Genomic DNA, 15,247 nt, shown 5'->3' with positions numbered 1-15,247 from the left:
AAATTATGCTCAAGCTCATGTTCTAAAAACTGCATTTGACAACATAAAGTGGTAGAAAGAATGCCTATGTTATCAAACTTAGTATAAAAATACATAGGACTACATAATTTTGAATTAGCCCCTTTTCTTGACTTCAAATGCAGATTTCTACATCCTTAAATTTCATCAAAAATCTCAAGAGAACATACAGGTAACTGGAATATACAGAAAGACTTTCTAGAGTAAGCAGGCTAGTTGGAAATAGGGCTCATCACAGTCCATGTTGGTAAGGCAATTTATTCAAAACATGCATTAACTGGAAGAAAAGTAGTTGCAGCAGGAAAGGCATTCCTTTTCTTCTTTTGAACGAAAGAAAACTTCTTTTGAAGAAACTACTTGAACTCTGACGTTCTGGTCTTTTACTCCTAAGTTACACTTTATGAGAAGAACAAGTGTTTACATTTCACTTGTCAGCTTCATCAATTTTTTAAAAATACAATAAACACTTTAAAATAATGACATAAATCAGAGGGCCTTAGCAAACTACATCCACACCGAATAAAGTTCTCTTCTTAACAGGTGATGGCCAAAACCCAAATTGCAGAATGAGCCTCAGAAACTTCGAGTTCCATTTAGATGTCATCAATGTCCTCGTCATCTCCAATATCATCAAACTGGATGTCATCATCATCTCCAGGACCATATGCATCTGTCTCCTTGATTTTAGTATGTTCTGGAAGCTCGCCATACGCCCTCAGACTTCTAGCTTCATCTGCATTGTACTTTAAAATTACGTCAGCTTTGTTATCCTGATACTCTCGCAGACCAACCAATATAATGTCTGAGGTATTTATCCAAACCTTTTTTCTCAGTTTTCCTCTGATATGACATAGCCTCTTCACACCGTCAAAACACAGAGCTTCTAAACGTCCGTTTCCCAACATTTTGATAACTTGAGCATACTCTTGTCCATCCTCTTTAAACACCAGTTCTCTTTTTTCCGATTCATTCTCATTCTTCCCCCTGCGTCTGTTTTTACCTCCTTTACCTTTATTCTTGGGCATGATGGTGACAGCCGCTTGTTGCCGTTTGCACCTGCCTTCGCGCGTTGGCGGCGCGGCCGTTACGTGTCCAAGAGGTGCGCGGACCAGTTGCCGGGCGCACGCGCAGAACCGCCTATTCCAAGGGGTGCGCGGACCAGTAGCCGGGCGCACGCGCAGAACCGCAGAACCGTAAAGCGACTGAGCGCCACAGAGATTCCAAGATGGCCGCACGCGATGGCAAGCAAAACCCAGTGCAGCTTCTTGTCGCTCCGCAGCGACCCCACCCTAAATTCACCCCTGGCCGCAGCTACAATCCCCCAGCCTCGTTCTGTAGGCCTGTTCTATTTGTACAGTTGTTTTTTTTACCCAGTGCCAGTTATTCACAAACAAAATATGACTGAGCACCTACTAAGGGCCAGGAACTTGCTGAGAGTTGAGAATTGAGCAAAGACAAAGGCCCAGCCTCTGCACTAAGAAAGCTTAGCGTCTAGTAGAGAAACACACTAAATAAATTAGACAAGTATTTAATTTCAATTTTTATAATAAGAGAAAAAGTATAGGGCATGAAAGAGGCCTAACATAGTTTTTTCCCTGACATATTCTCAAAAATGCCAGGAACACTGTTGCCTCAAGACCTTTGCACCTGTTATGTCCTCTTCTTGGAATGCTCCTCCCCAGAGACCCACATAGCTAGAAGTCACCCTCCCTGGCTACCCTAAACCAGAAGTGCAATCCTGAGACCATCCCTCCCTCCTCAGACACTTTTATCTCCTGCCCAGGTTTCTTTCTTTCCACTTAACATCTGTCACTTCCTAACATATTATAATTTTATTGACCCATCTGTGACCTCCGTGAGAACAAGATTTGATCCTTTCACTCACTCCTGTAGCCTTTGCACTTGTACCTGGCATAGAGTAGGTGCTCAAAAATATATTCTTTGAATGAATGAATCCACATTCAGTTTCATCTGGTTGATTTCCTTCTATCTTTCAACATCTGGATATCTTTGTGACTCTCTGAATGCTCTCTGAAGTATTAGTAACTCCCTACCCATCTACCCAAGGTTGGGAGAATGCATACAGTTGAGAAATACGGTCGTGTGTGTGTGTGTGTGTGTGTGTGTGTGTGTGTGTGTGTGTGTGTGTGTGTGTTACTGAGCTCCTACTGTGGGCCAAGCACTGAGCTAAGTGATACAAGAGACAGAAAATGGAAGGTCCCATCCCCTCCTGGAAGGAATATGTAGCCCCATAGAGGACACATGTATGAATACAGAGTGGGGGTCATCTGAGAGGGGCTGCCCCAAGTTGCAAGTGGCCGTGTTGGTGTAATAGTGGGGGATTCCTCTTATCCCCTTGACCCAGCAACCTTGGAGGAAAGCAGGGACAGAGCCCTGTGGTCTGCCTCCCTCTGCAGCTTGGTGGCCTCCTTGGGTGTGCCCTTTGGATCTTAGGCTCCGTGTGGGAATCTACACAGTTGTACTTTTATCCAGATCCCAGTTTTTCCATCTTTCTACGAGGACATCAGAAACTGTATCAAATGTCTCATTGTATCCCAGAGAGCCTCTGTCTGATTTATAAAACCATCAAGATAACATTGCCAGTGAGCTATTTTATCCAACAATAGAATAACAAATGAAAACCCTTATATCTACTACAATTCTAAGAACTTCACATCTATTAAGTATGTAATCCTAACTACTCTATAAAGTTGATACTATTATTATCACAAGCCAAAAGAAGGAAAAACTGAGGCAAAGAGAAAATGAATAATTTGCCCAGGGCCGTACAGCTAGTAAGTGGCAGAGCCAACACTTGATCAGAAATAGCTGGGCACCTGAGTCCTTGCACTTAACCACCACACCATGCTCTTCTCAAAGACATGGGAATGTCAGTGTTGAAGGGTACCTTAGCCAGCTGAAGCCCAGAGAGGTGGAATGACTTGCTCAAGGTCCCACAGCAGATCCAAAAGTCAAGCTCATTCCTCAACATTCATCCATTATCAGCGTTCATAAGCACCACAAGGTGCCGAGACACCATGCTAGCCTAGGGTAAGCGAAGATTTAATGAAAGTCCCTGCCCTAAGGAGTTCACAAGCTGGTGGGGGAAAGAGTGAGGGGTGGGGAATCTATGTGAACATCAGTAAGCACAGTCAGGTGTTGGAGGCACCCCTATAGGATGTACAAGGCATTGTGGGTGCTCAGGGGTCTTTTCGAAGCCACATCAGCAGGCAATCTTATTCTTGGCCTATTCTAGAACAAAAGTCAACTCTTATGTCAAGGTGAGGCTGGGCTACCCACACATTCTAGCTGTCCTGGCTTCCACAAGGCAGTGAGGGGTTGGTTACTGTCACGTTGTTTGAGGGGAACAGACTCAGGTGTCCCTGGCCTGCCTTTAGTCTGCCTCCCCTCCATCACCATGACAGCCCAGTGACTTCCCCGTATCTAGGCAGGGAAACCTCCCTCACTTTGTCCTTTGCATCTGAGTAATACATGCCAAATTCTAACCCAGAATATCATGAACATCAGCATTCTCGCTTAGCCTTCACCATCTTTCCATATTGTCATTCTGTATATACCATTACATACTTAATACTATTCTTTAAATAAAATTAAACCAACTCACTTTTTTTTTACCCTGACCCTAAGCAATAATATCCTTGGCATAGTGGCTTTTCTGTGCTAATTCTAATCTTTCTAATTCTCATTCGGATAAAACATAACTATTCAAAATGTGAAGCACTCGTCCATGTGCCCATGGCTCCCTGGCATCCTCAGGGAAACCCAAGTGAGCCCTGACCTGCTGGCTGCACCAAAGCTGGAAGGCTCAAAGCTGCCCCAAAGTCAGGGAGGGTGAGGAGCGGGCAGTACCCTTTGGATATGACACCTGCATTTACACCTCTTTTGGCGTGTCAGGGCAGGAAAGCAGAGGGAGGAGATTCAGGGGAGGCAGGCAGAGCACACTCACTCCAGCCTTCTCTGCCCTGGCGCCCTCCTACCTGTATGCTGGGGAGCACGCGGCACTGCAGGGCTGAGGGCAGGCAGCCCCTGCCCTCCTCGCTGCACTAGAAGTGGTGGAACGTGGCAGTCATCCAGAGCATGGGCTATGGCAACAGGGAAGGGGTGAGCCAAGGACAGCCCCTGATGCCCAGGTAACAAGACCCCACAATCCACCAGGAGCACATTCCCAAGACAGAGGCCTTGGAGAAGAGGGATGTGCAAAGCTTTGCCTGCAAGTTCAGAAATTTAATGTATGTCTCCAAGTTATGGGTTGCAGGTGGCCATGAAGGAAGAGACAATGCCAAACCCTAACTTTAGAATTATAACTCTTCCACATGTGTGACATGATTATGTTATACAAAGCACTTTGAAAAATTTTATTGAGGATGCTCTGAAAGCCATTACTCTCCCAGGCCTTTGCAGTGGACTTCATCCTCTTTAAACCTCATCCCAATATGAGAAGTGGGTATCACTGCTGTTCACTGTACAGACACAGAAGAAAAAGCAATTGCCCAGTACCTCAAAGGCAGAAAGAGGCCAAGTCAGGATGAGAACCCAGATCTCCTCGTTTATCCAGTAGTCTTCTCGGGAACACCACAGCATCCTCTGAGACTCCTTTGTGCAATGTGTGCATGCACATGTTTCCTCATTCCATAGAGAACTGGAAGTTTCCCCCACCATGAGTGCTGGGGAGAGAACCCAGGGAAGGGACTCCCAGCTCAGGGCCAGGCAGCAGTGTGCTGTTGTGTAACAGCTAGCTCTCTGCAAGGGCAGGAGGACATGTATCTGTTTTGTAACATCTGCCATTTTCCAGAGTGTAAATATTCCAACCACAGCTAAGTTCAAGCTACCAGCACGATGTCACGCAGAGCAAAGCTGGAAAGAGAGGAACACAGTGAGCTCTTCTGCATTTGCACAAGCTGGCTCCAGCACATCGCCAGCCAGGGTGAAGAAGGCAAAGGCCTTTCTGGGAAGGGAAGACTGTCTCAGACTGGGGCAGCAGACTGGTGGTGCCTGAGAGGGGAAGAGGGCAGGGATGAGAAGTGTTAGACCGGAAAGCCTGAGTTGAGAGTCCAGATTTGCCCATCCAGGGCTCAGCACGCACCCACTGCCACTCTGACCCAGTCAGGTTCAGCCAGTTGGGTACCCTGCTGTTAGCAACTGCTCCTGAATTAGCAAATATTTATGACGGCTGTTACTAAGACAGCCTCCCAATACCCCCAGAGGGTGAAAGGCCCATGGAGCAACTTCTAAGGGAAAGTTCCCAGGATTCCTACAACCCTGGGAAAATAAGGTCAAGGCTCCACAGGAACTCCAGGACTGGAAGACAGGGTGGGGGCTACCAGCACTAGCAACCTGGCCCTCAGCCCCCCTCACCAGCATCTCTCCCACGGCCATCTAAAGAGCTGAGCCCTCGGCATGGGGCATGGGTGGGGGTGGCGGTGAATCTTCTGCCCCCATCCCCAAGGAACTGCACTCTGACAGAACAGTATTTTTCAAAACTGCAAGTTACAACACAGTAGTGGGTTGTAATCTCATCTAATGGGTCAGTCCATCTAATGGGTCTCAACCAGCATACCAGAGAGCATTACAGGTAGTAAGTACCCTATTGCACCAGGACATTTCATTCCGTATGTGTGTGTATCTGTGTAAGTGTGTACAGACTGTGATACACAATGAATTTCTTACTAGGAATCACTGTCCAAAGAAGTTTGAGAAACCCTCTAATAGAGGAGGTGGTCCCACACCCAAACACACACAAAACCAAGAAATAAGACCAGAACCAGGAACAGCATTCACTGCCAGGTTGGGGGGATAGGAAAACAGAGATTTCATCTGGGGAGCTTTTCCAGAAGAAACAAGTAATGAAAGCAGAGTTCAGCAGGGAGAAAGCAGAGACGGGGGGGGTTGTCTCCTGTCTATCCTGGGAGTTAGGAAAGCCTCCTAGTATCTAATCTAATCCCTAAACACACTGATGCATGCTCTGCCCAGCACCCCAGCTGCTCTCCAAAAGGAAGAACCATAGTCCCCTCCTCCACTGAACCACTGAGACACAACAGCGACAAGGACAGGCACCACTGCTTGGGTCCAGGGAGGGTAAGGCCAACTGGGCCAGGGAGAGCATTCAGCAGCATGCTGAGTGCAGAAAAGGCAGGAGGCCCTGACCACAGGCCTGCTGTGGGCAAGCCCATGTGTTCTTGGTGACACAGACCAGGCCAGACTGCATGCTTGTCCTTGGGGAAGGGAGACAATAGTTAAGATGACAACTGGAAAGTGATCCACAGCATGAACACCCCACACATGCACATCTGCCAGTTGTTGTAGAATGCAGAGCAGAGAGACCTAAGAGGTTATCTTCTCCAGCACCCTCGTTTTGCAGCACAAGAAATTAAGGCCCAGAGAGGGAATGTCACCTGTCCAAGGCACACAGCACTAGCGCTCACTAGGCAGGACTCATTTCATCCTGCACCAGATAGCCATGAGGCTAGGCTAGAGACCCCCAAAGAGAACTCCAATCCCCCCTACCTACCCCAGCCATCCCAACAAGCTCATGAATGCTATCATCCCCCAAAAACATTTTCTGGGCACTCCTCAGTGCCAAGCACTATGCTGGGTGCTTTAGATAGAATGAATGTCTTTCCAGATAAGAACGGAGTACACCTGCTGCCCTCCAGGAAAGAGACTGGCTCTGTGACCTCCCTGACCTCCTCCAGACACTTACTGCTCTCAGGAGGCTCTTGGGTCTAAACTCACCCCTTCCTGCTGCATCATCAGCCCAGTTCTTCTTGGCCCCTGAGGCACTTTCTTGCCAGCCTGGCTGGGCAGCTGGGGAGGGTGCCCATGCTGCCAGGGCCCTCTCCTGGCTCCTGAGTCAGCCCAATCTTGTTTCAACGACTTTGCTGCTAAGGTGGCATAAAAACCCAAGGAACTGTGCCAGCAGTAGCTTGTGGGCAGGAAGGGGGCAGAGAAAGGAGACCTTCAGAAAGATGTTGGGTGAGAAGTGGAGGGAGAAGAAAAGGCAGACCCCAGCCCCTGTCTGGCTTCTTAAAGTCTAGGCTGTTGTTTTAAGGCTATGGAGGAAGAAGATCCTAAGGCCTCTAGCACTTCCTTTTCTTTATACAAATAATACAAATTCATTGTTGAAAAAATATAAACAACAGATCATGAAATTAGAAAAAAAACTCTTCCAAAATACTACCATGTAGAAGTAGTCACTACTAACATTTTGGTGCATAAACTTTCCATATGCAAATAACTTTCATTATTCATTCAACCCATATTTATTGGACATAGTCTATGTGTCAGATACTGTTCTAGCACTGGGGATAAAGTAGTAAATGAAAAATAAAAATCCATGCCCTTATGGAGTTTGTATTTCATAATTATGTGTATGTGTCTGTATATGTGTATATTCATATGTCCAATATAACACTCTATTCTACTCTAGTGTAAGCACCATTTATTCATATAACTATATACTTTCCAGAAGTGGGATCATATTACACATACAGATTTAGAGCCAGTTTTCCCCTGTGTCTGTGTCAATAAATATACCATTAGATTATTGGGAATGGTTCAGAGTATTCCCTTGCATGGATTCTTAAGGCCTCCACCAGGTCTGCTGAGTTCTTTCCCAAAGGAGAGAGAGCTGAACCTCTGGAAGCCCCCAGTGAGTGCCAGCACAGACAGACAGACAGACACACACACACACACACACACACACACACACACACACACATGAGCGTGATGCGCACATGAGCATGGCTTGAGGGAGCCAGCCTGGCTGGTCGCTGGACAGTGCAGTCCACTCCAGCCTGATCCCAGACATCTTTCCAGGATTTTCCAGAACACAGACCCATTGCCAGCGTTCCCTTCCAAGCAAAAGCAGGCACCCAGCTTCTACCACTCTTGACTCCCCCTGCAGGCGGCCAGGGCTCTAGCAACTGAAGCCGGAGCCAGCCCAGCAGCCGCACAAGCAGTCTTCTCCCTAAAGTCCCTTCTCTGCCACTGCTTCCCCGGTGCCTGATGGAGGTGTAAGGCCAGAGGCCCTAAACAGGCCCCCACCTAGAGCACCACTGTTTCCTTAGTGTTCTCCTGGACTTTAAGAAGTCCTAACTGGCCCTGGGCCAACCTGGGAAAATCCACAGTACATGGACTCCCTGGAAGCTAGTTCCTGGGACCCTGGAGGTGCCTTGGGCACAGCACAAAAGCTCAGGGTACGGGTAAGATTCCTCAAGGGAGGAACAACTAAGACAGGCACAGTCGCAGGGAGGCCATCAGGTGAGAAATTGGGGATCAACAGAGGTGAGACTTAGAACCTCACCCCCCCCTGTTTTGAGAGAAATCTGCATCCGTGGATGTTTTGTTGCCCTTGTCTAGCTTGGATTAATACTTAGTCCATAGGCACACACCTGATCATCTACATTTGCCCTTTTACAGCACTAAATTATGTTTTCTACCTTTATCTTGCATCTACCTACCACTTCAGCATTTTATTAAAAATAAAATAAAATAAAATAAGGGAGAAATGTGGGATTCACATATAAATCAAATATAAAAACCAAATGAATAATCATATCTGACTTGATTGTTTTAGTACATGATGTGTGATCAAAACGGAAAGTTTCTGTAAAAAGACTGCCCTTGCACTGTTCACCATGTAACAACTTATTCACTATGTAAGAACTTGTTCACCATGTAAGAACTTGTTATGCTTCAGAAGATTGGAGACTATTGAGAATTAGGCTTGGGGTTGATTAATGATTGTGCATTGAGTCCCCTATACAGAATTTTATTGTTAACAACCATTTGGTCAATAAATATGAGAGATGCCCTCTCAAAAAAATAAAAAGCAAATGCAGAAGGTTACATAGTTGTTAACAACACTTAGCTTAGTCTTTTTAATATTGATCTTATTATTATTATTTTTTTAAATACATAGACAATTTATTAAGTCTTTAAGCATAAGAAACTGTTTTAATAACTAATTAGAAAACTTTCTACAATCTTTCAACATTAAAGGTAGAGTAATAAACTTTTGTTCTTTTAACAAGCAAAAAAAAAAGAAGCTCAGGGTTTGGGAGAGAGGGTCTATGGGCTTGTGGTTAAGAGCATGGGTAAGACCCCTTGGTTCTGATGCTATCTCCTCTACTGAGTAGCTGTGTGGCCTCAAGCATGTGACTTAACCTCTCTGTGCTTCCTTATTCACAACTATAATAAGGGGATAATAATTCTTATTTCATAGGATTGCTGTGTATGTCAAACAAGATGACACATGGAACTGCTAGCACAGAGTGGTGTCCACCAACCATTAATTTTATTATTATTATTATTATCCTCTGAGCCCCATTCACCAACAGGTCTGACGTACTAAAGGTTGACTTTCCTGGGACTCCTCTTGCTCTCCCTATCATGTGAGGATGGCCACCCCTTCTGACCTCCAGGGACAGAAAAGAGAGAGCAGGGGCGTGTGTAGACATGTGTGGGGAGCGTACTGCAGGGGCTTGTGAGTGATGGAGGGCTGAGTGAGTGTGCAGAGGTCAGACGCTCATGCATACACATAAAAGCACAGGGATGTGAAACCTAGTTTTATGTGTGAATGTGTAGGCTAGTTGTGTACGTATAGGGTGGAATGTGAATGTATAGCTTCTGTGTACAGCAGTGTGGAAGGGTGCATACGAGAGAGAGAGGGATGAGCTGTGAGTGTGTAGCAGGTTATGTGTTATGACTGTGTGAGGGTACTTGTGTGTATGAAGGTTGTGTGTGAACGTCCACATTCACCAGCCACACCCTGGGCAAGTGGCTCTTGGAGAGGGGGTTGGTTCATCAGAGACAAAAATCCCCCACTTGATGTGGAATAGCCTTGATGTTTTCTCTCTTCAAAGCTTTCAAGTTTTCTGGAGAAAAGCTTCTAGCTCAGGAGTGCAGCTTTAAACCTGCCCCACAGAGGAAAACTCAGAAAAGAAACCAGCGCTAGTCACCCTGACCCTGCACCCCCCGGAATGTTCCTGGCGGACAGCAGGACCCACACCTTGCCCTGCACCTCCCACTCGCTGCTTTGCTCAGGGCCACACCCTCTCCCTGTTCTCCCAGCCCCTCTGAGAGCACCTGGGGCCGCTCCCAGAAAGCTTAAGCCCCTCTCCAGGCTTTGAGAGCACTTTGCCTACCTGCTCAGACAGGCCCTACCCCAGGGGCAGCTGGCAACTCCCTGCCAGAGGGGAACTGGGGGCTGGGGGTGGGAACTGACTTCAGAGCCCATGGCCAACCTCCGTCTCAGGAGGCAGGCACCTCACCCCACCCTGCATCTCCTAAGAAGGCAAAAATCCCAATAGCACACTGGGTGGGAAGGGTGTCTCAGAGAGAAGGGCCCCTTGGAGGCAGGAGTTGGACATCAAGAGGAGTCTTTCCTTTCATCTGGGGGTTCAGAGGAGGCATCTCCTCCAGCAAGTTGTGTCAATCATCAATATTATTCTATGTATTAAGAATAATTATTATTTAACTCACAACTACTATATTGCCAGGTGCTTTATATATTGTACCTCTAACCCCCATTTTACAGATGGGGAAACTGAGGCTCAGTCAGACTAAATAACTTATCCTAGATCACGCAACCAGTGATAACAAAGGCACGATTTGAACCCAGATCTCTCTGTAAAGCCTGGACCCTTTCTGAGGCCTGCATCTACCTGTCTATTCTCAGCCAGAATCGGGCCCTCTGTTCCTCCCTCTCCACCAGGGGGATGGGAAAGTCCAAAGGAAGACAGAGACGTGCTCAGACCAGACGGAACAAGTAGGGGGAACAGTGAGCTGGGGCAGTTGGCAGACTTCCAGAGGAGAAGAGCCTCAGGAAGAAGGGAGAGGGACTGTTGAGTGGAGGAAGGAAGGGCTGAGGAGGGCGGCCGGGCCTCTGGGACACCTGACGGGAGGGTGGCTGCATGGCTGTATGCAATAGCAGAGAGTAACAGGCCTGGTGGCTGAGCCCCCAAAATATGTGTCCCCTGTGCCATCTGCCCATCTGCCTGCTAGAACACGGCTCTCAGCCCCAAGGAGCGGAGGTGCTGGGCAGCCGAGCACCTCCAAACTGTGGAATATGTCAGGGCTTCATTCCTTGAGGCACCTCATTCCCAGCAACAGGGAGGGGCACTCAAGCCTGTGGGCTTGTGAGGAAGAGAAACTAAGTGGGACTCCGAAGTGGCCCACCAAGGGGCCTAGAGGGGCAGGCCTAGAGAAGGGGATGCCTGGCTGAAGACTCAGGAAATGGGTAGGAGCCGGAAAGAGCAGGGCAGAGTGAATGGAAGAGACCATATGGGAGGAATTAGGCTTAAGGGTACCATGGAGTTGGGGGGTTCCTTGCTGAGCCAGGCTGGGACAGGGCTCTTGGAGGCAGAGGCAGGGAAAACCTCAACAGACCCATTCCCAACTCCCTCCCAGCTTCCCCAGGACCAACCAAGTGCCAGGAGAACCCCAGGCAAACAAACCCCAAGGGGAGCAAGCCATCAGTTCCATTTGGCCTTCCCTCTAGGACCTTATGCCAGGAGAGTGACCAGTGTCCTCTGCAGGCCCCCAGGCCTCATAAAGGCCTTTTGAAAAAGGGAGGTACAGAGACTGCATCAAAGGAAGGGACAGAGTAAGGGGCCTTGGGACTGGATAAGGAGACCCAAGTCAGGCAGGGAGAGGCTGCCCCATGGAGGCAGGGGAATGCTCAGAATGGCTTCTCTAAAGTTCCCTCCCATGCCTGACCCCCAGGAGGGTTTTTGTGCCAAACCGCAGACCAGAGTCCCCCTACTCAGGACAATCATGACCTCCAGGGCTGGGAGGGCCTGTGGCATCCTTTTCAAGCCTACCTGATACCTGGGTGGTTTGTGAGGGAAAAGGGGGAGCCTGGAAAACAAAGTGGGTAATTGTGACAATTAAGTGAAGTGTCTAAAGCATCTAGTAGGTGCCTTGGAGGGAGGGAACAGCAAATAAGGGATGCAAACACCTATAGTCAGGGTAGAAAACAGGCTGCAACCTCTCTCCCTACCCCAGGGCAACTGAGCAGGGGCCTGGGCCCAAATGCTCTGGCTCGGCCAGGGCAGGCTAGCCAGTCTCATCTGCATGTCATTTGCATGTGCTCTGTCTGGCTACCAACATTGTCACTCCTGTCTCTTCCGAGCCTCTAGGCCCCACGTTCTCTGTGGCTTCTTCGTGGCCCTTCCTAGACTCCTGAGACTGAAGGCTCCCAGAAGAAGAAAAGAGCCCAAGCTGGGGGCAGGGGTCGGAGATGGGACCCAGCCTTTGAAGAGGGCCTAAACTTAGATGGAAGGTCTGAAGCCTGGCTTAGGGCGACCCCTACAGGGTGTTCCCAGGATGGCAAGCGAGGCCCTCCCCGCGCCCTGTGGTCAGGCCCCTGAGCCTCCCACATGCCCTACTGCTCCTGGGCACCGGAGTTGGGGGTAGTAGCCTCCGGATCCTGACACAATCCAAAAGCTCACATCCTGCCCCCAGTTAGCCAAGGCCAGAGGGTCAACTTGGGCTGTAGCGGGAGTATTTGGGAGTGCTGGGCTGTCAGCAGCACCCCACCCAGTGTGCCACACCCCATCCTGCATCCCAGAAACAGGGGGAATAGTGCTTTTGAAAGCATTTGGGGAACAGAGAGGATTGTGAAGAAGTGGGGAAACCCTCACACAAGCCTGTACTGTAAGTGGACCAGCCAGGGTCTTCCCAGCTGGGGCCTTACCCACATGGAATAAAGCCACAGGGAATGGGCTGCGGCTGGCTGCACTGAGGTCTGGCCAGGGCAGAACTCCCCACAGTAGCAGGGCTCTTTGGGGGCCCTGAAAGACTCCTGGTCAGCGGAAGGGGAAGAACCGCAGAAATGCAGTGACTGCAACATTTGACCGGGGCGAAAAAAATGTCAAAAATGCTCTGAGCCTGCAGTTTGCTTGTTGACATCTGCGTGTGCTCACAGCCCATGCTTTCAGTGCCGTTGGGCTCCCTCCACCCACCCCTGCCTTGGCTGGGCGTGTGAATGGGGGCAGAGGAGAGGGCAGGGCAGAAGGGTGTGTGTGTGAACAAGTGAAGTCATTCTTTCTGGGTGGCTCCTTTTAATTAACACCCTGAAAAACTCCCAGCCAGCAAAATTAGGTCTTGCCAACTCCCTACACTCCTGGCTCATCAAGGCCCTGGGGGTAGAAGGAGGCAGAAAATCTGAGAGAAGGAAAGGAAGGGGTCTGTCGCAGGCTTGGGCATTTGAGCTTTCCCAGTCCTCTGAAGACCCACTGGCAGGACACAGCCATTGGCCCCAGGGAAGCTTGGATTGGCTTCTTCTGGAGCAGAAGAGTAGAAGTCAGAGCCGTCCCCTCACTCCCAGCTCCCACAAGATGACCAGTCCCTGAAAGTATCCAGTGTTCCAGCCCTGAGGTTCCACTATGGGTCCAGGCCTGGGTGAAGCATTCAGGCCTCTCTCTGGCCATTTCAGTTGTACCCAGCATTCAAAGCAGAGTCACCTGGTCCTTCATGGCCAACCGCAAGAATCTAAGCCCCAGGGTGGGAAGCAGCAGGTTATTCCATGAAGGGGTTGGAGCAAGACTCATCTATCGTCCCTCAAAAACCCCCCACCCCACAGTCCAGCAGCCACCTCTGGACTTTTCCATGTCCATCCTCCAGGAAAATGCCTGGCATACCTCCCAGAGTCTGAGACCCTTCCACTCCAGTGAGTTCGGGCCCCACCTGTGGCATGTGCCTCTCTGTCCCCTGGATCTCCCTGTTCCTTCCTCTCCTATCAGGCTAGAGTTTCAGAGGACAAGGCCTGATAGCCTTCTTGCCCTGGTCTCCAACCCCAGCTCCTAGGACCAAAGGGCCATGGGAGGGCTGCAGACCTGTCACTGTGAAAATGACATGGGGTGGAGGGGACTGAGGCTTGGGGCCCTTCTGAATAAGGGGACAGGACCCACAGGTTTGATTCCACTGTTGCTTCTACAGAATCAGTGTGACATCAGACATGGGGCCTTCCATCTTGGGTCTGGACTCAGGAACCTCAGGGTTCCCTTCTAGTAAAACTTGCTTTTATGGTTGTTGTGGGGGTTGCTGTTTTCCTTGGGTGTTGTTTGTGTCTGTGTGTCTATGTGCAAACACACCTGGTCCTTGCATATGTCCCTGTGGTGCCAGGATTGTCCAGCATCCTAATGTGTTAAAGTGGAGAGGGGGCTCCAGGGCTATGGCAAAGCACAAAGTGGGTGTGGCTATGGCTTCACAGGAAAGGGCTCTCACTCCCGAGCTGGGGAAAGGGATCCCTTTTGTGTTCCCTGAGACTTGAAAAACATTTCTAAATGTCCCCAGCTCTGGGGAGGGGCGCCAGGCAAGGCTAGAGATGGGGGCACAAGGCGAAGTGCAGGGCGGCTCAGTTGTGCCACATGGGTTGGTTCCCAAGAGCTGCTCTACACTCCGCCTCTAGGTGACACCACTATGCTGGACATGCAAAAATGCAAGAGAGTAGATCTCACGTAAAGTATCTCACCACAAGAGAAATAAAACAAAGTATCTAATACCTGCCCAGAGCCAGGGAGAATCTGAGCCCAGAGGGGTGTTGCCAGCCACATGTGGGGTCCTCGGGCTGTTTCCAGGGCCCAGCAGCCAGATTCCCACAAACACTACCCTCCAAAATCCACTAGCCCAGAGAAGTGGTGGGGACGGGACTGCCCCTGCCCACCCCCAAGCCTTCCCCAGGAAGCCAGGCCATCGTGTTCCTCCCCACCAACCACAGAGAGCTGAAATCCTTTGGGGGCAGCCCACTCTGGGGCTCAGGCTGCCGGGAGAGGGTGGGGCCTGATTTCAGGTGACAGTGGAGAGAGGATGGGGTGACTGCTCTTGGGGGAGACTGAGAGGGGTGTGTTAGAAGAACGAAAGCGTCCTTTCCCTGGGGCTGAGTGGGAGCCAGAGCAGAGTGGGCTCCGCCTGACGCCGTGGCCTCCGCCCCCCCCCGCCGCACCGCCCCCCCACTGGCCCAGCGGAGCTGACTGTTCCCATCACACCCTGGGCAGTAAAACTTGCTTTTATGGTTGTTGCGGGGGTTGCTGTTTTCCTTGGGTGCTGTTTGTGTCTGCGTATCTATATGCAAACACACCTGGTCCTTGCATATGTCTTGATGTCTGAGGCTGTGTGTGTGTGTATCTGTGTGCACTGGTGTGTGTCCATGAGTGTGCTGATGTAGCGATAACCCATGTTGGTCTAAGAGATCTTCATAGCTACC

General features: G+C 49.5%; 1 protein-coding gene across 1 annotated transcript; it reads right to left on the bottom strand.

Moving 5' to 3' along the window:
* Positions 1 to 260: 260 nt before the first annotated feature.
* LOC108402976 (eukaryotic translation initiation factor 1A, Y-chromosomal-like) lies at positions 261 to 1,513 on the bottom strand. The gene has a single exon (XM_017669831.3). It carries the CDS (start codon positions 1,041 to 1,043, stop codon positions 612 to 614), a length of 432 nt encoding a protein of 143 aa, XP_017525320.1. The 5' UTR covers positions 1,044 to 1,513; the 3' UTR covers positions 261 to 611.
* Between the last annotated feature and the right edge of the window lie 13,734 nt (positions 1,514 to 15,247).

The sequence above is a fragment of the Manis javanica genome, chromosome 10 (assembly GCF_040802235.1).
Source record: "Manis javanica isolate MJ-LG chromosome 10, MJ_LKY, whole genome shotgun sequence".
Lineage (NCBI taxonomy): Eukaryota > Metazoa > Chordata > Mammalia > Pholidota > Manidae > Manis > Manis javanica.
This window is presented reverse-complemented; position numbering and strand designations above follow the sequence as displayed.